This window comes from Strix aluco, chromosome 3 (genome assembly GCF_031877795.1).
Source record: "Strix aluco isolate bStrAlu1 chromosome 3, bStrAlu1.hap1, whole genome shotgun sequence".
NCBI classification, from domain to species: Eukaryota; Metazoa; Chordata; class Aves; order Strigiformes; family Strigidae; genus Strix; species Strix aluco.
The window spans coordinates 43,599,859-43,624,424 of NC_133933.1; the positions used below are offsets into that span (position 1 = coordinate 43,599,859).

Sequence of the window (24,566 nt, forward strand, 5' to 3'; positions counted from 1 at the left end):
GCAAGTGTATAGATTTGTCCTGAGGTGCAGTCATTAGCATAAATGTTTGTTAGGTGTCATTTGTTACCTTCAAAGCACTGTAAGCTCACCTGTTTGGTTGCCCATAACCTGAGTGGAGCTGGGCTTGGTTTGGGAGGACAGGCAGGGTGCAGGGCAGAAGGCTTAGACTCAAGGAGATGACTTCATTTGTGAGCATCATCTCCTTGAGGCGAAAAGCTAAGTGCTGCATCGCGTTGTCTTGGCTGCTGCTCCATCCTCCGGGCTGCGGTGGTGTCAGTGTCTGCCTGTGCCCATGCACTTCCCTGAGCAGGGCAGTTGTCACAGCCACTGAGTGATGGCTGGTGGGGACAGGGCTGGCAGGCAGGAGGATGCACACATGTCTGACACTGACCGGCCAGTTTCCCCCTAGATGCTGCACTTGGCTGGAAGGGTGGCAGGAGCACCTTTGTCCTCCCATGAGCTGATGGGCATGACTGTCTTGTCTCATGAAGGCCTGTAGTAGGTACAATATCGTTTCCCTTACTGTAATCCCTGGTGTGGAGGCAAAAAGCACACGAATTGAGGTAAAATTCCTCCCAGGTTTCACAGCAACACTGAAGAAATCTCCTTTCTCTAGGTGTTTGCTTCAAACGCTGAATAGTTTACCAGTTGTGGTTGATAGTAACTGTGACAGCTTTTGGTTTTCCTATGCCTGGAAAAACACAGATACTCCCTCTGAAATGCTAGCCTTCGCTTCATGCCATTTTGGCACATGGCCATTTGCTTTCCTGCTTTCCCTGTGATGGAGCGGTGCCGTCCTGCATCTGCACATAGTTCCCCGCAGCTGTGGTGATGAGCATCCCGTCCCATCCCCATGCAAATCAGGCGCAAATGACTGTGCTGCATTTCATTTGCATTCATGGAGCAACAGCCATACCAGTAATCTAATGGGTTTTATATTCTTCAGGGAGACAGTGTGTGGTTGATGACACTGTGGCCTGTGTTGCTGTCTTGTGACTACTATAGTTTTTCTTAATTAGATTTGTTCTTTTAGCTGAGAGGAAGGCCACACAGACCTCATGACTCTGCTCAGCCTCGACTCTGCTGGTTAGCTGTGTGATTTAGGAGAGTGGGGGAGTGTTCAGAGAGCCTGCATGTTCCTGTTTCTACCCAGTAAAGCAATTTCTTGCTTTGGAGGTGAAATTATGCCATTTCACACTGACCTTTGCAAAAACAGCTACATAATTTAATACTAGTTTAATTTGGGGAATTACAGAAGTCATTGCTATTCTAACTTCAATGCAGCTGGTTCTGACTCGTACTGCAGTGTGTGAGACAGTACATTGCATGAAAATTATTTTCTCCCTGAGGAAACAAAAGGATAAAGACTGGGTGCATTTATCTGCCATACTGAGGAAAGAAAGGAAATGGAAAGGAAAGGTTGGAGATGAGAGAGAAGTCAGCAGTAGTAGCATAATCTCAAGATTAGGTTTGATATTAAGGATTTTTGCCTATTAACAGAGGTATATTCGTATGGACATCTCTGGCTGTGCATCAGGGTGTCCAGGTCCATCACTACTAGCCTGACCTCTGTCCCGTAGGTGGGCTGAAGATCAATGTCAGCTGCCCCAGGACTGCGACTCAGATGTATCCAAATGCACAGCTCTTTGCACAGGTCATTCACGAGAAATCCATCGGCTTTCGTGACCAGGGCATGCAAACACTGCGCACCAAGTGTGTCTGGATCCATGGCCAATTCACCTGGCCACTTTGCTCTAGGATGATTCTGTCCCTTCCTAGTTAGCCTGGGTGCATCTACGTGTTGCTGCACTGCAACACACATGGGATCCCACCTGCAGCTATCCTGCTCTGCAGCATCCAGGGATTCCTATACCATGCAAGCGGTCACCTGTCTTCATCCCACTGTCTCTGCCAGGGAAGGACTGGCTCTTATTCTTGCTTTTTACACTAATCTTTCAATTATTTATTTTTTTTTAAAAAAGGTCTTGTACAGCTTGATATTTCACATTCCACTATGTTGAAATACTTCTATGATATATTCTTTACAATATTTCCCTAATATGTTAAATTAGGAAAAACAGAACACTAAGAACAATTTAAGTAGTCTTTTCGGGGAGTATAATTATGACTTACTTGCAAACATTTTGCAAAAACATGACGAGCTTTCTATTTCTGCTAAAATAGAAATACGCAAAAATTGAGGATTTCTGATTTTATTTCACATTTCTTAGGCATTTTTAATGGTGATGAAAGCATTTCCATTGTTCTGTGTAACTGCGTATTTTATCATTTAGTAGTAGGGCATTGTGGTAGCTCAGAACATATCTGACTTTTTAGAGCTCCTTGCACACTTTGATTTGCTTTGACTGCTATTTCAACTTGTTCTTTCAATCTTTTGCTGCCTCCTTCTTTTAAGAATTAGCTAATTTGAAGCAAAAGTAAACTGTACTAGAATTTTCATATGCTTGCCAGTCTCTAGAATTTGGAAGTAGGCTTTCACTCATTCCACCAAATAATATATTTTTATCTTTCCAATTTAAATGAGGCCCTTTTATCAATATTTGTTTCCAAACAGATCCTTTTTCTGCAATCCAAAGCTGATTTAGCTGAATTTTGTCAGCTGACTGGATCAGGAACCCATTGAAACACAGGCTGCATTTAGGTTTTGACAATTCCTCAGTTTGGGATGAGGAAAAATCTCTGATGTCTTTTCTCCTACCAGTACACTTCTAGTTCCCTTGTTCTTTCTTCAGAAGTGCTGAGTCCATTTCCATCTGGTACTTCTCTCCTTGCAGAAGGAATTTAATAGAAGGAAGAAGAAGAAATGTCATATGAAAAGTGATGATCTAAACATGAGCTGGGCAAAGAGCATTTCAGACATATTTGTGGCAGGGAATCAGCAACACTACAGGCAATATCAGCAAGCATAAATTGGCCTAGCAATAGAAGATGACAAACACACAGAGAAAATAATCCTTGGGAGATGCAGCAAAGACCCATTCCCCTGCATGCCTTTTTAGAGTGAAACTATTAATGTACTCATTTGTTTGATGTTATGCATAGTTTCTCCTGATGCAGTTAAGGCACTTTATTCCATTGGTTAAACATTAATCCATTTCTATTTACAGGACTTTGAGGCTACTAACGTCATGAATGTCACAGTTGTCTTTTAAATAATGTATCAAAACCTTGGGTGCTGTAGTTGACCAATCTTAAAATGGCCTTCATGCCTCAGTGCAAAAGTATCTTCCTCTACTATTCCAAACATCCATCTGTGAAACATATTCATGACCTTTAACACCTAAGAATAATGTGTCAGCGCCTCCTCCTTTGTCAGGGACAAATCATTATACACTTTGGAATGATTCACTCCTATTTCTACTATGCCATGCATTCAAGCCCCCTGCTGCCAACTGCTTGAGGACCAGTACTTATATCCCTGCCCCACTGCAGGGACCAACCCCTTTGCATGGTCTGCACAATGACTAACGTGTCCCTTTCTGTTCACTCCTCAAGGCCTATAATATTATGAAGGTGACCCATGGGACAGATCACAGCCTGATGCAAGCCTTGATGGAGATGAAGGAACAGTGTGAGGCCATCATGAGAATACAGTGAAGATAACCTCTAGCCTGGAAAACAAAATATTCAAGGAGAAAGGAAATCAAATGCTTTCTGTTGCATTGGGAAGCTTCTTGATGATTTTGGTGTCTTTTCATTAGGTCCTACTTGCTTTACAAAAATGTTTAGTATTTATTAGTTTTGCTGTATGATCTGAATTGAGTTGATGTTTGGAGGAATATCTGCAATTTTCAGAGGATTTTTCTTTCCTACCACACAGTCTAATTGATAATACCTAAATATCAATTTACAACACCCAATGTAATTGATAATATGTATTGGGAAATGCATAGAGAACCTTCATCAGTTAAAAGTGATATAATACTGTTGATATCAGCAGTCCATTTTTCATACCAGTTTATGCCAGCAATTAAGGATCTCACGTCAGACACATTATAAGTAGAGAGAATATATTTTTTCCCTCTGCCTTGCCCTTAGGTGTAGTTTCCGAAAGCCTGATCCAGTGCTTTGTGACATCAAATAAGTTTCCTAGTGTTCTAAATTAGATTTTCCTCCCTCCTAATATATCCACAGGGCTCTGTCCCTCTTCTTCTTGCATTTCATATGTTATAATATTGAATATTAAAATGGATTGAATAAAAAAATTAATCAAAAGTGTATCTATGTGGAAATTGCTTACTCTGTTTTCTCCCCATTTTGACTGCTTCAAGAGTTTCTCACTTCACACTGGTTTTAAAAAGGGAGAGATTTGGACCTGTGAGCTCAGTGGTGTGGTTTCTAGACCCTTCTGAGCCTGTGGGGTTTGGATTTCACTTCCCCAAATAGCAAAGCTCTGATGACTCCTGAAGTAGGAGGTCATCCCTGGGGGAGAGAAGGATGTCTTGGAAAGCACAGGTGCCCCATTTCCACACGCTCATCAGCGAGAGTTGTTCTTGCCAGAGCTGCTGACTTCCATTTTTAACACGGAAACAAATGTTAACAAAAGCCAAATATTTGTGAAAAACACTGAAACCTAAATAATTTAAGGCCTTTGAAAGTATCACCTCAGGTGTGTCACTCCTGTCTAACAATTTATTGCTGTTACTCCAGCCATGACTGTTATTTCATTAATCCATCGTTGTTGTAAAGTCAGGCTTTTTTCACACCAGTAACTTGACACCATTAATTATTACGAGATGAGAACACATTTAAAAAGAAAATGAACACTCTGGGCGTAATTTACAGCCACAGCACATGAATGCCAACGCTGAGGAAGATATCTCCTTTCAAGGCGTTTGAATTTGTTCCAGCGTATGGAGCGTTCACTTGCCCGGCAGTAATATGCAAGCAATAACCTATGAAATGCAGTGCATTTCTGGAGTACGTAGCATGGCTTGATGCCAGAGGCCAAGTCATATCAGCCACCCAAGAAGTGCAATAATCCTCACAGAAATTCACTGCTTGGTTGGGTCTTCTTGCTATTATGAAAAGGAAATTATCTGGGGGGAAAAGGTCAGACCTTTACATTTATTGGGATTTCTGACAAAGTAATGACATCACTGATGGACAATCAGAAAATGTGCAGGGTACCCAGTCTTTAAGAGCTATTTCCTGGTTTTAAAGGGGCACACGCGTATTAGAATTTATGTGCTTTTACATATATGATGCTTATGTTATCTCATGATTACATATCTAATACTAAGATTTGCAAATGGGAGGGACTTAAGATGATCCATTAGTTTATGCAGCATATACCAGGAGACGGCCCGCCAGCTCTCGTGTACGCAGACACATCTGTATGTATGTATGAACTGCAGCACTGTTTTCTGGGGCTTCTGGTACAAGGAGACCTCAACAGTCCAAGCACAATAGCAGGGAAAGGTAGGCACTGGGAGCGGGGCAGAATTACCTGATGTCAGATGAGAGGCCACATTACATCAAGCTGAAGGATCTACCTACATCGGTATTTTCTCCCCAGCTGTGGTCTATAGCAGATACTTAGGAAAAATGTACAAGCGAAACAGTTCAACGACTGCCTGCTGGGAAATGGAGAAAGAGCGTGCTGTGCTGGCTGCAGAGCGTCACGACATCAAGTGTCCTGCCCTGCGTATGGGGCTCTAGGAAATTGATCCACAGCCCAGTGAGCAATGCAAGAAACCAGATTGGCCTCAGGTTGGTCTGTGTCTCAGGTTTCTGGCTGGGGGCACCACCATGTTGCCTGCCCACCTTCTCTGGGCTGGTATGCGGAGACTCCTAAGTACAGGGGCATAATTTGTGCCTTATATTCATTACTGTTGATGCAAAACTTGCATTTCTTTCAGCTTGGTCAAGGAAAGAGTCCAGTTTTCTGGTTGGTTTCAATCATTTACTGAGCAGTTTCCCTTGGAGATTCACATGTACTAACACCACCAGGAGGGCTGATGATGATGCAGGGGAGGTTGTTGTGGGCAGATTTTTCTCTCCCAGTGGTCCCACTCCAGCCTATTTTCTGTGAAGAAAGCTAGCCAGTGACTGTGGAGAGTTTTAGCTAAATGAATCATTTGAAAGTGCGGTAGCAAGCAAGCATGCCAGTGAGGAAGGAACATTAGATAAGCACTCATTTCAAATCAAGTAATCTTATTTTTTCAGCTCGAACTCAAAGTAGCTGGAGTTGTCTTTGCACAGACATCATGTTTCGGTCTTCACAGATAAAATCTGTCAAATTCTTCAGGTGGTATCAGCTTGCTAAGATAAAGATGCTAAAGTCAGAAAGAGGCAGACTGCAGCATTATCTGTAATGCTGGCAGGCTTGCTGCTTGCTTCCAACAGCTCAGAGACTTTTCCAATGCCTTTTGGAAAGCAGTGGTAATTTGGGTTCACCTCAAGTTTCAGGAGTATGTTTTGAGTTACTTTTGATTTGTCACTATCCCTTAAACTAGTCCAGGACCAACAATGTTAGATTGCACTTAGAGGGAGTTAAACTGCATTGCAGTTTGTGTTTGGAAGAAAAGCAGTACCAGCACAGAGGTAAAAAACATGGGATATTATACAGTTTTGCTAAGAATAATTGATTCCAGTTGAACAAAACAAAAAAAACCCCAAAGAAACAAAAAAAAAATTAGTTCTCTAGACTGTGCTGTTTCTTTAGGCATGGTATAATTCTCTGTATCCATACTCCTCAAGGTGTGCTGACCTGATGTTGGAAGTAAAAACTGACTGGGCCCTTAGCAAACAGAACTTGCAGTGCATAGCAGAGGTGGTAGAAAGTAAAAGAAATGCAGTGAAAGAAAAATGCAGTGAACCATTTCTTTTCCTAAAACTTTTTGACCTCCTTGAGTCTATCACCCTCTGTGTGGAGTCTATCATGCATGGGTTTATGCCAACAAAGCTCACCCACTACTCAGCCCTTTCTCTGCTTCTCACTGTAACCCTGTTCTCTGATGGCTAGGTTTTTAAGCTAGCTTTTTTTAGACTTGTTATTTTTCTTACATAGCACATTTATGAAGTACAGAGGCTATTTCCCTGCACGGTATATTCCAAACAGTCCCTGGCCACTGCAAGGCTCTTAATGAACAAAGTTCTGTTTCTCATAGAGGTTGTGCCAATTATGAGGATTTTTTTTTTTCCTGATTCAGAATTAAACCTCCCATAAGACAAGGAGAAGAAGGAATGCCTTACAGTTATGGATGTGGAGTTCTAGCTTGGCTTCGCTGCTGTACCAGAAACTGACCTTGGGCAAATCAGCCAGGGTTAGATTGATGTCCATAGCTGAATTTTGTCATTGTTGATCTTTGGGAAATTTCTCCTCACTGTAAAAAAAAAGAAAAAAAAAAAAAAAGAAAAGAAACAAAAACAAACTAGATATGACACTCTCCATACATCTGCCTCTCTACTTTCCTGCTATAAAGACTTAAAGAATCTGTGTGCCTTATTTGTAGGACAGCAAGAGACCTATGCACAGAAAACGTAGTTTTCTAAATACCTCTGAGTACTTTAAGAGGAAGCTAATTATTATTTCACAGTTGAGGAAGAAGAGGCTCATAAAGTGACTCAACATGCTCAAGTTCACACAAGGGCAGAACTGCAAACAGCCCCAGAGCACCAGCTGGTATCAGCAGGGTGTGGGGCAGTGGCTTCTCCCATAGAAAAAGGTGTTAATGTGAGCAGCAAACTCAGTGACAGTGTTGCAGAGAGGTCCCTCACTGAACAAAATAACAGTTACAGAAGCTACTAATTATAGGGGAGAAATATTTGGCTAGCCTAGCTTTTGGGGAAGAGCAGCAAACAGCTGGTTGCCATGTTAATTTACAGACATTAATCATGTCCCACATGAACATGTCCTGACTGGTGACAGATCTGTAGCTACATGCAGTGTCTCCTGTCCAGTCCTGCCATCACTGGTTGTGGGGATGCACAGGATGGAATGGTATCATCGTACTTTCATGTCGTAATTGCAGGTGTTGCCTGAGAGTTTCTCCACAGCTTAGTTGCCACACATGGGAAGAGTGCTATGAGCTGGCCCTGCCTAAGTTGTGCCTCCTCCACGTAGACAAAGCTTTGGTTGCCATCCACGGCACTTCAGCAAAGTCTAAAGTACAGTCAAAAAATCCCAAACAAATGCTTTTGGGCATTTCAGACCAAAGTCATGTTACAGTTCCTCTTTTCTTTTTTTTTCTTGTTTTTAAATGGCTATTTTTCCTATCAATGTACATTTTCCCATACAAAGTTCTTTCCTTTTTCATTTCTGATTTTACAAAGTTAATCAGCCTGAAAATACATTTGAGATGATAACTGTTTTGTAAAATGCTCCCTATGAGAACATCTCGGTGTGTATTTTTCCTGTCCTAAGCATAATGAGTGCACCTTACCTGAAAGTCTGCAGTCTGCTATTCTTGCCATTCAGCACAGTCGTTTCTGTTTATCCCCACAATAGTGATGTGTAAGCCATGCCTATATGACCCCCATTAGTATTTCATGGGGAAAGTTCAATGTTTTTATTTGCTCTGCACTTGTGATCAACATGGACAAATCAATTCTAATTCCATCATTCTTTAGACTTTTTGTAGGTTTTAATAAGGACCTTAGAGATTCCTTCCCCCCAAAAAAGAGAGAATAACTCAGACTTAGTAATTAGGCTTCATATAGTCACTGCTCACACAGAGGAATCTAACAAGTTCTTTATAGTTCCCAGGAGACCAATTAACCTTCTTTTAAATATATCTCTATATAGCTACAGAGACAGGCATGCACAGAAACGAACACACACACAAGCTTTTCAGTAGTCTCAAATGCTCCAGCTCGTTGTTAACCATATTCTGATGGGGCTCACAGCAAGCGAGCAGGGCTGAAGCATCCTGCCTGAGTCCCTTTTAACTCCAAAGATGACCAAATCAGGACAGAGCACAATCTCTTCTGATTTCTTTGCCCTCAGGACAGGAGGAAGGGGATAATCACGCAGCCTCTTCTTTGCTTGAAGTTCCCCTCCATCTCCTGGGCTTGGGCAGGCAGAACTTGCTGGTCTCCTTACCTGGAGCTAAGGAGCCTGCTCCCCCTGTCTCTGTTTCAGCTAAGTGCTGGTCTAGTGGGGCTGAGGAGACTGAAGGAAAGAGCAAAATGTTTTCTCCCTCCGCCCCTCCAATTCAGCAACTCTGATTCCCAGTCCCCAGAGGCTCCAGATAGGAAGGTGGCAATTTTTTATACCTCTTGGAGGAAAACTGCACTTTAAATCACAGGTGATTCCTCTTGACAATTCCACTTGACTTTCAGAGCAGGAGCCAGGAGACAGTAATAGAGAAGGGCGTCTGATGAGAAAATTAGCAAACTCCACTCTTCCCCTCCCCCAGGCCCCGTGCTGTACTTGCCTGTTTACTTTTAATGAAACTCCTTTTAATGAAGCCTTTTTAATGTTGCCTTCCTGTTGTGGTAGGCACCAGCTGTGGTGCTGAGCACCCTGTGATGAAACAGGTAGAGGAGAGGTTTGGCCTGACCCTTCTTCTGCTATCCGTTGCAAACTGGGGACACCCAAGTGATGTGTTGCAAAGTCATGAACGCTGCAGGAGCCCACAGTGAAGGATGGAAAGGCTGTTGTGGTCTTTGGAGAGCATCACAGGCTTCACACCACTGCAGGGAGGAATAAGTCTCCATACCTATAGCAGTAGCCATACAGCTGAGAGGCAGCTGGTAGTCTGGGAACTGGAGTGGCAGAGATGATGGGGACTTCATGAAAGGGAGCAGTTGCTGCTGGGGATTTTCTTCTGCTTCTCCTGGGCAATCCCATTCTCCCATTTGGATGCAAGGGCCTTTGTTGTACTTCAGTCTCCTTTTCAAAGTCATGTCATGCTCTGGGGAGAAAGTCTTCGGTGAGGTACTGGCAATGTCTGGATTTCTGTTCTCTTTAATGTCATTAACATCTTGTACCCAGTTTATACCCTATATACAGCTGTGATCAAAATACCATTACTAGGGAGTGATGTTGCCCACCATGCTAACAGGAATGCTGGATGAGGGCAATTTATCACAAGTTGGGAACATTAATTTCTGAACATCTGTGGCTGAAGGTACCACTATATAACAGTGTTTTAAAAGGTCAATGTAATGAGCATATACAAAGACATTATTTTTCACCTTTATCAAATGTTTTCTGTGGGGACTGTTCGATAATTTGTGAAAAATAGACAAACCATGATTTTATGTTTTCTGCAAAGACCAGAGGAATGCTATCCCAAGTCTGGGATGGGGCAATCCGCCAGCCACCAGGCCTTGCTTTATGGCTGGCAGATGGGAAGATGGATAAAAATCCTTCATATGGGCATTGTCCAAGTTCATTTCATCAGAGCCCCAAAGTTCTTTCTCCAATCCATGTAATGTGACTGTGATACATCCAGGCCACAAAGCTGTTCATTTTACCATTCAAATCTAAAGTCTTGGCAAAACATGTCCTTCCAAGGCGATGAAGAAGTTCATGAAGAGACCAACATCTTTTCTGCTGTGTAACAGCCCTTCAAAATCTGCTGCTAAGTCACAAGAAAGGGTGGTTATTGGGTGATGGGAATGAGGAGCTGGTGCTGCTTGTGAGGTGGAAAAAGGCCTGTTTGCTGACAAGCCCCTGGTTGGTGTTTGCAGAGCTGAAGAAGTGACATAGGTTTAGAGCTCTGCAGACCTACAGACTTACTCAAATCTAGACCATGACCCAGACAGGCTTTAACGTGGGCCTCTTTACTCTTGACTGAGCCCTGTCAAACAGTCACTTAGCCAGTCAGGCATCTCAATTCAGACCAGAGGCAAATGAAGAACCGAGGCAAAGGCAAGGATTTTGTTCCTGCCTGATGTGATGCCTTCAGCAAACACCTTTACTTTATGTGTGGGGAATGCATCGGTATGCCAAAGCCAACTCTTGAGCATATTGCATTTTTCACAGTACGTGACAAAGGTGCCTTGGGGCACTTTTTGAGGCCCTCCACTTCATGCTGCAGTGAGCGTTTCGTGACCTGCAGGGAGCTTCCTGCTTCCCCACTCTGCACCACAGGAAAACTGGTGCCTTCCTCACTGTCCCCTTTATGTCCTGCTCTGCTGGTGATGCAGCCTCTCACCAGGGACCATTGCTCTTGAGGCTGGTGAGGTTTTACCCTTGTAAAAAGTTGTCAAGTGTCCAGCTTCCATTGAGGGGGGGAGGAGGGAGGGAACAGAGAGCAAAAAGCTCTACAACCCTGCCCCCCCCAATATAATAATTTCTGAAGTGGCATGGAAATGTTTAGCTTGCTGCTCCACTCTTAGTGAGTGTCAGAGAACAACAGTTAAGCAGGGCCAAGTCCTCAACTACTGTGTTGGCTTTGGATCATGGCAAGTTTTTTGTGCCCGCGTCCCCCCAGTACAGGCTGAGCCAGGCCAGCTCTGGTGCCATCTGCCTTCCCTGAAAGCCCTGCAGTGGGGGTTGCAGTCAGCTGGGCTCAGCTGTCACTGACATTTTGTGGAGCCTGGGGACACCCCCCACAGAGGGGGGGTTTGCAAGACACCTGAGGAAAGTGAATTGAGTTGTCAATAGGCTTGAATTCCCTCTACCATCTGCAACTCCTATGAAAAAGCTTATGCAGTCTGCCAGATGAAAATGGTGGAACCCCTGAATTGCCTCAGGCCAGCAGATGGTCCCATGCAGAGAAGCCCAGGTTTGGCACCAGTGCCTCTGTGCTAGCCTTCACCCAGCCCAGCCATACACCTCAGGTGCCGTATGAACTTTCTCGCAGCAAAATCTCACTGCATGAAGCAGCTGACGAGTGGGCCAGCTCCTGGCCAGCCAGCGTGGCCTTGCAACCAAGCAAAGCTTCTAGGATGTGGTCAGGTGTATGATTTCTTAGTGAAATGGGTTTACAGCTTTCCCATCTGAAACACTGATTATTTTGGATTTAATTACAAGTTACGTCACTGTGTGCTTTAAAAAAAAAAAAAAAAGTTCTACTCTGTCTTGCATGGGAAGAATTTCTAGGGTCATAGAGGGAATTTAAAGCTCAAAGGTTTACAATCTCAGTAAGATAAGGCAGTATAACAGCCTCCACACTTTATGGTGCTAGCTTATAAAGAAGTCAAAATGGCTTAGCATGAGGGTTGATTTTACTCAAAGTTCCTGTTTGAGGAATAGCAAGAAACATCCATCTTCATAGCTAGCTTTGACATAACTATTAGACTATAGGGGTTTGGGTTGTTTGGTTTTTTTCCTCTAGGCCCAGTGGGTTTTCTGCTTCCAGTGTGACAATGAAATGAGTCCCAAAACAAGACGGTGTGTCTGTCGCAGGCCTCTGGCCAGGTGGTGCCACTGTGTGTCCTCTGGCTTTGTAGGGGCGAGTGAGGCACCATGAAGTTCATCCTCTCTGTAACTCACCTGGTATAGATCTGTTCTCAAATTGCTGACAAGTCTATGAATGTCCACCTGCCCTCATGAACCTGGACTGGTTCTGCCATCCCCTTTGTCTCCCCTCGGCCCTACCTCTCTGCGGCGTAGTGCTGCCTTGTCCCCGCTCCATTAGCACTGACCTCAGTTACAGACTGGAGAACAAGGCTGTAACCACATTGCACCGGGACACGTCATGGAGGCTGTGCACAGGCAACATCACTGTCCTAGTGTCTGTGTGATATACAGTGGTGAAAGTGGCCAGCATAAAAGCGTAAGAAACTAGGGATAGCTTTGCAATGACCTCCTAGGGAGGCTCACATGCCTTGACTTTGATGTCTACACTAACCTGCCACAGAGACCTGGGAAACCTGCCTTTTGGGACAGTGTGTGTTGCAAACATATGGAAAAATTTGGAAAGCACACTATTAACAGGACATAAAAGCAAGCCAGGAATTGTTCAGAGGGGCAATAAATAAATATTTCATAGAATGAGTCATGAGTGCTGAGGTGATGTTACTGGGTGGAGAAATCATCCCAGAACAATTTTTTCACTGTTGAATTATTTCAGTGCCCCAGTACACTCACACTAACTGCATTCCCATCAAAGATTTCAGGTGAGAAGCTCTCTTGCTAGGCTAGGGGTTTATTTAGCATGCATATAGTGTTTGTTCCTGTGACTGACCCGCTCTGCAGACCACTTCAGGCCACTGCAATCCTAATTGTCAAGCAGACTAAGATTGGTGCTCCCATTGTTCCAGCCTTGCCAGCAGAAAGAATAGAGTCTGAGGGATGTAAGATCTACAATGCCAAGGCTTAGAAGCTGTCCAGAACCCTTTCTGTGGATTTCACAGCATCTTCATGGCTTTACATATAACCTTCAGAAATGTTCTTTGAGCCTCTGGAAACTCAGGGCAGGCATGAGTCCCAGCTATGCCAGCCCCCAGGGGCAGAGCAAGTCACCAGCCGCAGGGCAAGGAGCCAAACTGTTATCTTTCTCATTATTCGTGTAATTGCCATGCCTTCCATTGTCCTTGGAAATTAAGAGAAAATTATGTTTACAGTGTCTTGCTTGGCTCCTGTGGTGTTGCTTGCTGGGCATTGTGAGGTTTTCATCAAATATGGTTTAGGAGCAGACAGCTTGCTCTTTAATAAAAGCAGGGTTATGTATCTTCCCACAGCTGCCATGCCTCTCTTCAAAGTTGTGTCCCTGGGCATCCAGCTACAGCACAGAGCTGGGAGTGAACTGGGTCACTATGCACGGACGGGCACTGAAAGACAAGGTGCGTAAAAGCACTGCTACTCCTTCAGCACCATCGGGCTACTCCTTGCAAGCTCCACGGGGCAGTTTGCAAGGGCTCATGCTGAGCAGCAGAGCACAGCCCAGTGGCCAGGGTAGCTTGTGTGTTCCCCTCCTCTGCTTTATTGTAACTACATGAACAATTCATCTTTTGACAAACTAAATATAAGAAAATGTCAAGTTTTCTTCCATCTCCCTGGTTTCTCATCATTCAGAGAATGAAGCTGAGCAGGGATGACACAGGGACAAGGACAGTCCTTACTCCTTTTGAAGTGAGTGACAAAGGTCCTCTGTTGCTGGAAGTGTGAGACTTCCTCTCCACAGCAAGCCCCAAGTCCCGCACACCGGACCCATGCATCCGGCTGCACTTGGGTGAGTCCACTTGATGCAGGAGATAGAAATGGAAATACGGATGTGCACCAAACACACAGCTGCATACATTTGGCTGCCAGTTGATTGGCAACCTGATGCAAAGCATGGCAGACAAACCTGTGCAATAAGCACCCATGGAAGAGACACACATAAACTTGTATGAAAGTTGATGCAAGTCTTTTCCCTAGACAAGCATCCATTGGGAATGGACCATTTTTGGCTGTCTTAGAGTTTTTACCAGGTCAGCACTTGCCAGGGTTGTTCTTGAAGGAAGAGTGGATAGGACCTCCAAGCCACCTAGTTGTTTTTGGAGATTATGAAAGTGGTCTTAGAGCAATATAGAGCATTTGTGTGGTCACAGCCAATATAGCGTTGCTCGGTGGTTAAATAGCAGATGTCAGCCTCCAAATCTGCCAGATTGGCAGCTATCAAGAATACTAACAGATATCCTAAAATGTAAAATCCACTCACAGATGGCTTTTTTCTAGAGGAACTAAACATTAATTTTGTGTTCATCTGAGAGACTGGGAGCTGAATTTTCTTGTTCCCTCCTCAGCAGCTTCCAGGCAGCTAGTCCTGCCAGCCAAAATGAAGATGAGGTCCTGGGAGCCCCAGTGTTTTGCAGGCAGATGTGGGAGAGGAACCAGCTTTAGCAACTACTTTCCCTTCTCTTGGTTTGCCAGTAGTTGGGGAGCTTGTTCAGGACCCTGTAAGGAGATGGGACCTGTCAGGTTTCCACACTATACCTTCCCTTGATTTTTAGTCTGGCAAGTTATTGGTTTTAAAGACAAGTTAAGACTTGGTCATGGCTAGGGCATTAGAGGTGCCAGCAATTTGAAGCAGGCCTCATAAGGACACCAGCTTTTTGCTAGGTGTGAGCCCCTGCTCTTGCTCTGTGCCCGAAATCTTTCCTGGAAGTCTTGCCCCAAACTGGAGGTGTGTAGTATTGAAGGTCTGTAAGGCTTTGGAACTGACAAAGAGTGAATTGATTTTGTTTTCAGCTCATATAGAGCTCCTCACCATCAGTTCTGCCTTAGACAAAGTCTAGGACTTGTGCTAACCCATTTTTCTCTGTTTTTGTCACTGTAAGGCACTTCAGGCTCTTTAATACTGATGTGGCTGCATGATAACAGCAATGAAGATAAATTACTTGAAAAATAGGCAATAAGCCTTTTAGCTCTTTAGAGAAAATCAGAGCTATTCTGAACAGCCCACAGACGAAATAAATGGCCATTTATCTTCATTTACAGCTACTGTGGAGAGGCACCAGCATGCAAATTCACTGGCCCAGGGGCAACAGCTAAGGTAGGGCTTGCTGCTGGATGAGGATAAATGAGGAGAAACTCCCTCCTCCCCTCTGCCACACCATCTCATTATGTGCCAGCCTTTGCCTCTATAGCCACCTTGATATTTTTCGTTTGGAAGAGCTGGGCATGGTAGATGACTGCATCCCCTGCCACTGTGATTGCGAGATCTGCGACCGAGCTGGTATAATAACAAGGAAAAAGAAAGGACTATTTTAAATGCACACTAAACTCAATCAAATATTTAGACACCTAGCACACTAATGTGTCCCTCCTAAAGTAGGCCATATGAGGGAATAATCTGCCAGCACATGACATGTCTTAAAGGAGATTTTTAAATCGTTTCCTTTTTCCCCTTCCCCAATGGGAAAGGCACAGTATCCTTATTGAGGCTTCCCCAAGTGTCAAGGGGCATTTGAGATTTGCCCAGAGAGCTGATTCACATTTTGCCCTGCAAGCAAGGTGCTCTTTTAATTATCAACAGGGAACACCACAAATGTGAGCAAAAGGCAAGCAGCTATTGCACACACCTCAGGAGAAGCTCAGGGGTCAGCTGAACCTGCCACCAGTGCCCCTCGGAGAGAGAAGCATGTTTTGAGTAATGGATACAAACCCTTTTTATTACTCTTACATTGTGTCATATACCTGCATGGTGGCCAAGGGAAATCTGACACTATTGTTACAGATGACAAAAAATTATACCTATGAACACATTTTTATCATTTGTTTGGCCTCAAGATTTTTCCCTTGCTCACAGATGCAGATGGAGCAATCCCTGCTAATACAGGGAGGCATGTATGCATAACCAGCTTATGTAAAAGCCTGACCAGTTCAGGCCCCATTACTGTGTTTTATTTCTGTTTCTGGACAACAGTAGGGGAGAAGTTAATGGTGCTGTGCTTGGTTGTAACATTTCTGTCATTGCTCTCAAACCCTGCAATTCCTTATTGTTTTCTGGCAAATTTCCTTCTCAGAGATACTTGCTTGGTAGAACCCCTTCAGATGTTTTATTTTCAGGCTTGATCTTGCTCACTCTCACTATTATAGTAACACATCCTCTTGTGCGTCAAAAGCACCTTCTTCTCTGCCATTTCATAAATGCTCTCATCCAAAGTGAAATAGTCAGGAGGAGGAGGAGGCAGATATATTGGTAAGATAAAAGTAAACATTTAATGCCACTATAGTTTGATTTTTTTTTCCAGACATCATATTTTTGACAATGTTTCACACCTCAGATACCACAAAAGGGATATTTTTTAGCCAGCAAACAATAAACTTTACAATTTTAATGGCAAAAGGCTCGATGCATTTGTTGACCAACTTGGAAATGGCTGTGACTTTCCACATTTTGAACTTGTCCTCATGCTGTTCTTTCTTTTTCTTTTTTTTTTTCCCCATAAAATTTAGTTGATAAAATATATATATCTAGTACTGATACATCCTCTTTTGGAATTACCCACCGGTGGGACCAGCATAAGTTCTATATCCATCAGTTTGTCTCCTCCTTAGCCCTATTTTATACCACTGTTATAATGAGAAAGAACATAGCCACGGACAGAGTGAAATGGATTTAGCAAACATACACTTCAATGCATAGCACTTAGATAAGCATTTCCAACCATGATGTGTAAATAAATTATAAAATACAAGCAACTCTATAAAACAAGAACATCCTGAGTTTACAAATAAATTATATCCTTCATACATAGAATATGATGTGGATGTTAGTAACCAGCAGTTTCAGCTATGGGAGGGAAAGAAGGAAAACTTAGAAAAGTTAGTATATATGCATACATAAAACATATATGTATGTGTGTTATATGTAAATACTCACACACATACATATACAATATAGAGGGTGAATACATCCATATCTAGAGTATATAGAGAATATGTAATATAGCTGAAACTGCCTCAAGCACCAATTTATTACCATTATTATAAAGTTTGCTCAATATTTAAGTAGGACCACTCAAAGTAAGATGGGTTGGGTTGTGTTTTATTTCCCGTCCAGGAAGGTTTTGAAGGTGGTTTGAAATATTATAGATGAATGCTACTATTTCACTTTCAGCACCTCCATTCTTTGCAAAATCATCATGCCCTTTGTGAGCTTCAAAATGTTGCATAAGTGAGCACAAGTCTGTTGTCTGTGAAGCTGGTGGCAAAATCTGTATTGACTTCAATGGAGTTAGGATAAGGGTGCTACATTTTCAAGGGAAACTGATTTTTCTTTTTTGTTTTTTGAAAGCTTGCTTGAGAATGAGAAAGAAGAAAAGATAAAGACAATAATAAAATGGTTTATTATTTCCAAGAGCAGGTATGGAAGCTCAGATAACCCTGGGATGAGCGCACAATAAATGCAAGAGATAGAGATTATTAACTTTGCACTGACAAATCATTCACAGTTTTGTTTGCCATAGTTATTTGGACACCTGTTTCAAATCGTGCGATAGCTGGCAACAGCCAGACTTGTGTCTCCAAAAACTGCTGGGTGTCGCCAATGCAAAAGCCTGTATGGAGTAACAAAACAACTGTGAGGACATCAGGGTTAAGCAAAACAACCGTGAGGACATCAGGGTTAAGCAAGGTATGTCACCCATCAGTGGATTTGAGAAATAGCACCTCTCTGTATGGTTGTCATCCACTCCTATCAGTATTCAGTGATACAAATGCTTTGATCTCTGCAGTGAGATGCTGCATCCCTGAGGCTGAGCAACCACCCCTCCCATATGAACTGGTATCAAAGGGTCACTCAACCTCCGGTTTATGAGAATTGTATTTGCTTCTGCAATGCAGAAGCTTCAAGTTAGAATTTTAAAGCAATTAGGACTAGACAGAAAGCTTTATCTTATAGACAGCTGAGAGCCCAGGCTTTCAATTGATGTAACTATGCTGTATGCCTCATGCATATGCAGAAATTGTTGTATTTAACAGCTGTGATCGCAAAATATCTTGCCTTAAATTCATGACACCCTGAAACACAGAGTAGGCTTTAACGTTTCAATGACAGCCTCTACATGAGAACTGCAGCAACTTGGCTTTGTAGGCTGAAGAACATGGGGAAGAAAGGACCTTTAAAAGAAGCATTCAAAATCATTTCAAGCATAAGTTTTCCCTATAGTGTGGGATAAATCAGCTTCATCCTGGTGAGTGCAAGGAGAAAAGTTTTATAGGTACTCCTTGGAGAAGGAAGAGGGAGTGATCGCTGTTGCCATTTGTGAACAGTCATGCCACCTCCCCACAATAATGTGTGAAGGGACTGTCTGTCTCGGGCTGTGTACATATACATTTATCTGTATGTCTGTATGCTTATTTTTATGATTATTTTTATCTCAGAATAAAAGATGCAACAAAATCACAAACATCTGTAAAAGGCAATGTTTGTAAAAGAGTCTACATCCTTAAACTGTCATAAAATTTGAATTCCATACCACAGGTAATAGTTGCTATTTTAAGACAAACCATATTATCGAGATAAATGAATAAAAGAAAAAAAAATCACTTCAAGATGGACTGAGTCTATTCTGTGAGCAAGCTTGGGCCTTGATGTGCATACTCCCAGCATCACTCCCAGGTTTTTGCCTCTATAATTGCCATGTTCAGACATGAAAGAAAAAAATACCAGTGTATATCTTTCATCCTTTTCTGTACATTATCTGCAGCTCTCACTTAGCTTGCTTCGTGTCAGAGGATCATGCCATTGCCCTTTACTGGTTACTCTTTTATGTAGCTGCAAGTTTCAGAAGTTACATTGTATGGCAGCAGGAGTCTTCCAAGACTGGATTGAAGCCAGCATATGTTCAGTGATAGCTCTGTGCATGGCCCTCATGCAAAATGAGGGAGTATCAAATAGGTAAGAGGAGCATAGTCTTCAACTATATAACTAGCAGCACAGTAAATACCCAAAGAAATGGCAGGTGGATGAATTTTCATTTTCCTCACAAGTGGGTTTACACTGCTACAACTCTCCTGACTTAACGCAATTGTGCCTCAGTTATACCACCACAGGCGAGATGAGAACAGGCCCAGTAAAGACCTAAGAAAAGAAAACCGTGAATATCAGTCTGCTTCCTTGCCTTTCTGTGAAAAAATACTTCTTATTGCTTAGATCTGAATGAATTGACAAGGAATCCTTTTGAGGCAAATACAAGGCATGTATGGCAAGAGAAAAGAGCGTTTTGTTATGACAAATGCATCAGGAATTAGGGATCTCTCACACCCTCTAGGATACGAAGTGAGTTGGTGGGTGTGCGACCCATGGCTTTCTGCCTGCTGCGAGGGCTCACACAGACTAGCAGGATGTCTGAATCCAGATCACAGCCAAACTCTCCAGTCTATGGTTTCACTTGAATCTGTGGCCATAAAGCAAGTTCTGTCCCTTACAAGCAGTTCTCAGAAGGAGGCCCAAACTGCCCCCAGCTGTCCACGCCCGAGCACAGCGGTGGGGACGTGGAGCTGCGCTGGTGTTCTGCAGCCATTACACAACCCCACAATGAAGAACTGTGATCTCCTGTTACACATGCGAACAAAGAATTAACCTTCAAACCTAATTATGTTAACATTGCTGTTTCCTACTAAAGCTGTCCCAGGGAAATAAGATTGATTTCTGAACATGCAGACGATTAAGCATTACAATCACATTGTTCTTGTTTATTTTGAGCAATTTGATGCCTTTTAAAAAGTCAGCATAAAACCAGCATTACGCTAGCAATTGCTTAAAGAATGGGATTTCCTGGATGACGTACAGAAGTATATGGGTCTTCTGCAAAATGCTGGCTGCTGTAGACTAAGATCAATTTCATAATAAGGTCCTGATGCTTTTAATTACCTGTTTTGCAGATATTTGAAGTATAATGATATAAATTCTGAAGTAAAAAGCTATTCTCAACAAGAAAACATTTCATAGATGTCAAATCTCCACAAATTTCCATTCCATTTTATCCATTAAGCCACCAAAATTCCTCAAAATATAGTGGCAAATTCTGAAATGCACTAACAGAAAGTCAAAAAAGAAAAGATAAGTGCGGATTTTAGGATATGAATACTAGTAAATGATGGCAGTGTTAATGGCTACTCTAATTAAATCCTCAGAAATAACATATTTGTAAGGACTGTGATTCTGCTCAGTTAGCACACAATTTTCAGTATGCCAAATTAATCCTTGGCATAGTCTGTTTGATTTCAGGAATCAATTTTGGTCCATCGTGATAAACAGAGCAAACATATACTCTTACTGTTTAAAAGAATGGCTAGATAGAAGCGCTTTTTGCTATGCTTCCTAATCTACAGAGGTACAAATCTAGAGACAATGAATAATTGAGTTAATGATGCTGAGGAATATTACACGTAATAGATATTTTACAGTAGCTCTGAAATGTGTCCACTTGATTTATAGAAACATCATCACTTCTGTCTAAGTCCCAGACTATGTGAGAGGGCATCTCTTGTTAATAATGCATTCTGTGCATGCACCATTTGCTAGGATTTCACTTTCTTTCTGTCAAGTGTGTGTTTACTTTTACTGTACCACTTGCCATTTACCATCTCACTGCAGGTCCCCAGAGTGCCCAGCATGCCCATTTTGGGCTGTTTGTTTTCAGCAGAGGAAGGACAATGAGTCCCAATTTCCCAATGACCACCTTCCAGCAAACACATTTTCAGAAATGCTTAAGCTTAAAGAAGGCACCATTCAATTTCATATGCACAACTTGGGGGGTGTGTGGGGGTTCTTTCTTGAATGTGGGGGCATGGCCTGAGAGACAGGCTGAGTGGTGTCACAGGTGAGAGCAGTGCAGGCCTACCTGGGGACGCAGGTGAGTGAGAGATGGGAGCTCTCCTGTGTGTATGTGACCTGGCACCATGTAGCTGGGGCTCTGCAGGACTAAGCCCATAAAGAGAGATGCATTCCATACCCCAAGGGTGCTAGGTCTTCTTCCAGCACAAAACTGCAGGGGCAATTCCCATGGCTCTGTGGAGCTGCACTGAGTTCACGTGGCTCTGCGAAGAAGAGATGGCCTCAACAGAACCAACACATAACAAGTGCTACTGAAATCATTACAAAGAGAAACAAAGCTAGATAAATCACATTGTCTGGATTTTTTTTTTTCCCAGAGTTTTTTTTGCCTTGAGAGAGAAGGGGAGCAGGATCAGACCTATGTCTTTAATACTTACTTGGAATATGAGTTTCATGATAGGAAAATGCTCTAGAACAGACTAGAAAGTGACTTTCATATAGGACCTTTTTTACCTCCAAATAATCCTATAGAATGTAAGAAGGATCTGCTACAAAATCCAGTGACAAGGCTAACAGAATGAATAAGATTTGCTATTACAAATTGTAGAGTATTAAAAGAAAACTATATAAATGTCATTTCTATGTTGTTTATTTTTTTAAAGATTTTATTTCAGCTATCCACTAGAAAAGCTATCAGTATTTTTGTAGGGTTATTTTTCCATTGGGACTTGCTGCTTGGGATGTTGTAAGATGGCATTAATATTATGGTGCAGGTAAAAGAAGAGTTACATTTAAGTACAGCAGTAAATTGATGCATGTTGAGTATATGTTAAATGATGCTCTTATTTTCTCATAGGCAACAGGAGGGTAGCACAAGTGTATATGAGAGAGGATTTTTTGTGAATGCACTTATTTCAATATAGAAGAAGAAGAAACCTAATTCAACAAAATAATTCTTCATGCTCATATGTAATTAAAATGCAGATTTTTCACATTTCTTTAAGAAACACAAATGATGTTCCTTTGAATGTGCATTGAGGCACAGACCCTTGTCCTTTTGATGTCAATGTGAATTTTGCCATGGCTTTGGTACTGGAGGGTTGATAAGGAAAATGCCATAGCCAACATGCCTGAAATGCTATATCCACTGATTCACAACTCCATTTATTTCCAGACGCACTGAGCTGAGCAGAGCCTGCACTTCTCAGGTACATCTGTGACTATGGACAGACTGGGCCAGAGACCAAAAGCTGCCAAAACATGTTTTGCAGTGTTATATGTCGAGAAGAAGAGAAGCTAAATTTTATCAGTTATAGTCTTAAGAAAGACAGAATAAATCACTCATTTTTTTGACTGATAAACATGGGAGCCCTCAGCCTGAAGAGTAATTTTCCAGCAAGTTATTAGCACCAGAAAAAGGGGTTAGGATAAAAGTGCCTCCTCATCCATAACTCATCCATAACAGCCAGTATAAAGCTAAAGATACATTAAAAAGAAAACAAATGATGGGGGTTGGATCAAATGGAAAAGATATTTACTTTATGATAATGTCACCTCTCCTTTCTCATACACTGCAGAACCTACAGACTGGGAAAATTAGTGTATCCTCCAGTATATAAGATAGTACAGAAGAACATATAGGCAAACCTTACTCACTGCTAGAAATATTTTTTGTGTCATCTGGCAAAGTTGAATTTCTCTTTGAGTGGCCTTACTCTGGTAACAAGAAAAGACAGTTAACATTTATTCATATGTTGTACTGATTAGGAAATATCTCTACAAACACAAGTTACTTAGAAACAGCAAGTCTGAAATAGGAGAAAACACCAAGAGAAAAACAAGCTGTAAATACATTTCAAAAGTGTGTTTTTTTCCTTTTTCTTTTCTTGACTAGCACCATCTGTACACAATAAAGTATGAACATAAATGTTTGGATAATAAAGATTTGCAAGGCACTTAAACAGTTTTTCTGGATAGGTTTTCTTTTAATGAACCTCTCAATGGAAGTCCTACAACCACCTTTCCTCCTCCCTCAGCTAATGCGGGGAAAGAAGTGTCTTCTGCCAGCAGTTCTTATTTACAGACATGTCCTTAAAGGTTCCTCAAAGTGCTCTTTTAGGCTAAGAGAATCAACAACCTTATATCTCCATTTTTCATGCTTGTCCTGTTTTTTTTAATACTACTCTTCTGTATAGTATAGCAAATCTCTCATACACACAGTTGAGACTTGACTCCAACCTTCATCCTCATTCTGTTGTCTTTGGGATGCTATTCAGAAGGGAAAAGGAGGATGGCAGAGATGCACATTGAAATTCTCTTGAGGTTCATACTTTATCGGCGTCTAGAGGTGATGTCAAAACAGGTGATCATCATGAGATGGGCCTTGCAGAAGTTGACACGGTTTTCCAAACGCTCAGTCACACATTCCAGGGCCTCCAGGTATTCCAGAGAATCCAGCTCAAATACCTGCTCCAGATCAACTATGGGAAAGAAAATACACAGATAGGAAAAGCAGACAAAACCCAGTGCTGGTTGGTGCGAGAGACAGCTAATTCAAGTCTTCAAACCCATCAGTTCTGTATACATTATCTCTGGCTTGCCACTGTCATTAAAACTTGCCTTTTCTGTTTAATGGCTATTGAAATGGTACAGCGGCTTGCTGATAGTGAAAAATACTGGTAAAATTGCACTGGATGCTTTCTTAAACAATACTCTCTGCCATCCTCTTTGGAACTGCAGGTGCCTTTTGTTGCACTCCAACACCCTTAAGCAAATGTTGAGTGCTAAGCATGTACTGACTCTCTCACACATTCTGCTGACCAGAAAGAGACTTAAATAGGTGCTCTGCCCTGGGAGGACAAGTCCTTTGCTGAATTGAGAAGTCAGAGTTAGAAACCAACCTCCTTGCTTCTCACATCTCTCCCTATTACATGTGATTCTCACTAGACCACTCAAGAGTGGCAAGGGAAGGCAATCATCAATCACTCCAACATAGGTGCCTGTATGCTGCCAGAGACCTGCTGGCAGTGGCTTCCATGGAAGCCGAGTGTGACACACGTTGTCTGAGCCAGCACTTCCCATCTTATCTGGTCCCTGAGGTCTGTGCCATCCTTGAGGCCTTCTGCATTTATCACACTGGAATTGAAAGCAAAGACATCAAAAAGTAAGCAGACTGCAATGTATGGCAAATTCTCTGCTCCCTTTAAATCTGTCCTTTTTATCTCTCTTCTTTAATAGTGTTCCTGAAACATATACTGTGGTTGTTTGCAGGATGTACCAATCTAGTGTTAACTTATGGCAGCTGTGAAAGGAAGAGTTAGGATGCTTTAAGAGAACACACCAGCCAACCTCCTTTTGCCATCTGCAATTATTCTAAATAAATGGAGGGTTTTTTTTCTAGAAATCTTTGATATGAACTTGTCTGCTTGCTAATAT

The 24,566-nt window shown here is 42.3% G+C and overlaps 2 protein-coding genes across 3 annotated transcripts in view; one reads left to right on the forward strand and one right to left on the reverse strand.

Annotated features, from left to right (window-relative positions):
- The window catches only part of SMYD3 (SET and MYND domain containing 3), a 430,467-nt gene extending 426,228 nt beyond the window's left edge, over window positions 1-4,239 (forward strand). For both annotated transcript variants that reach the window (XM_074818336.1, XM_074818339.1), the window contains one exon: window positions 3,517-4,239. In XM_074818336.1, coding sequence (XP_074674437.1) covers window positions 3,517-3,618 — 102 coding nt within the window. In that variant the 3' untranslated portion in view covers window positions 3,619-4,239. The remainder of the gene's footprint in view (window positions 1-3,516) is intronic.
- A 12,303-nt stretch (window positions 4,240-16,542) lies between these two features.
- KIF26B (kinesin family member 26B) overlaps window positions 16,543-24,566 on the reverse strand; it is a 313,880-nt gene continuing 305,856 nt past the window's right edge. Inside the window, exon 15 of the mRNA XM_074818335.1 lies at window positions 16,543-23,611. Within this exon, the coding sequence (XP_074674436.1) occupies window positions 23,463-23,611 (149 nt within the window). The 3' untranslated portion in view covers window positions 16,543-23,462. The remainder of the gene's footprint in view (window positions 23,612-24,566) is intronic.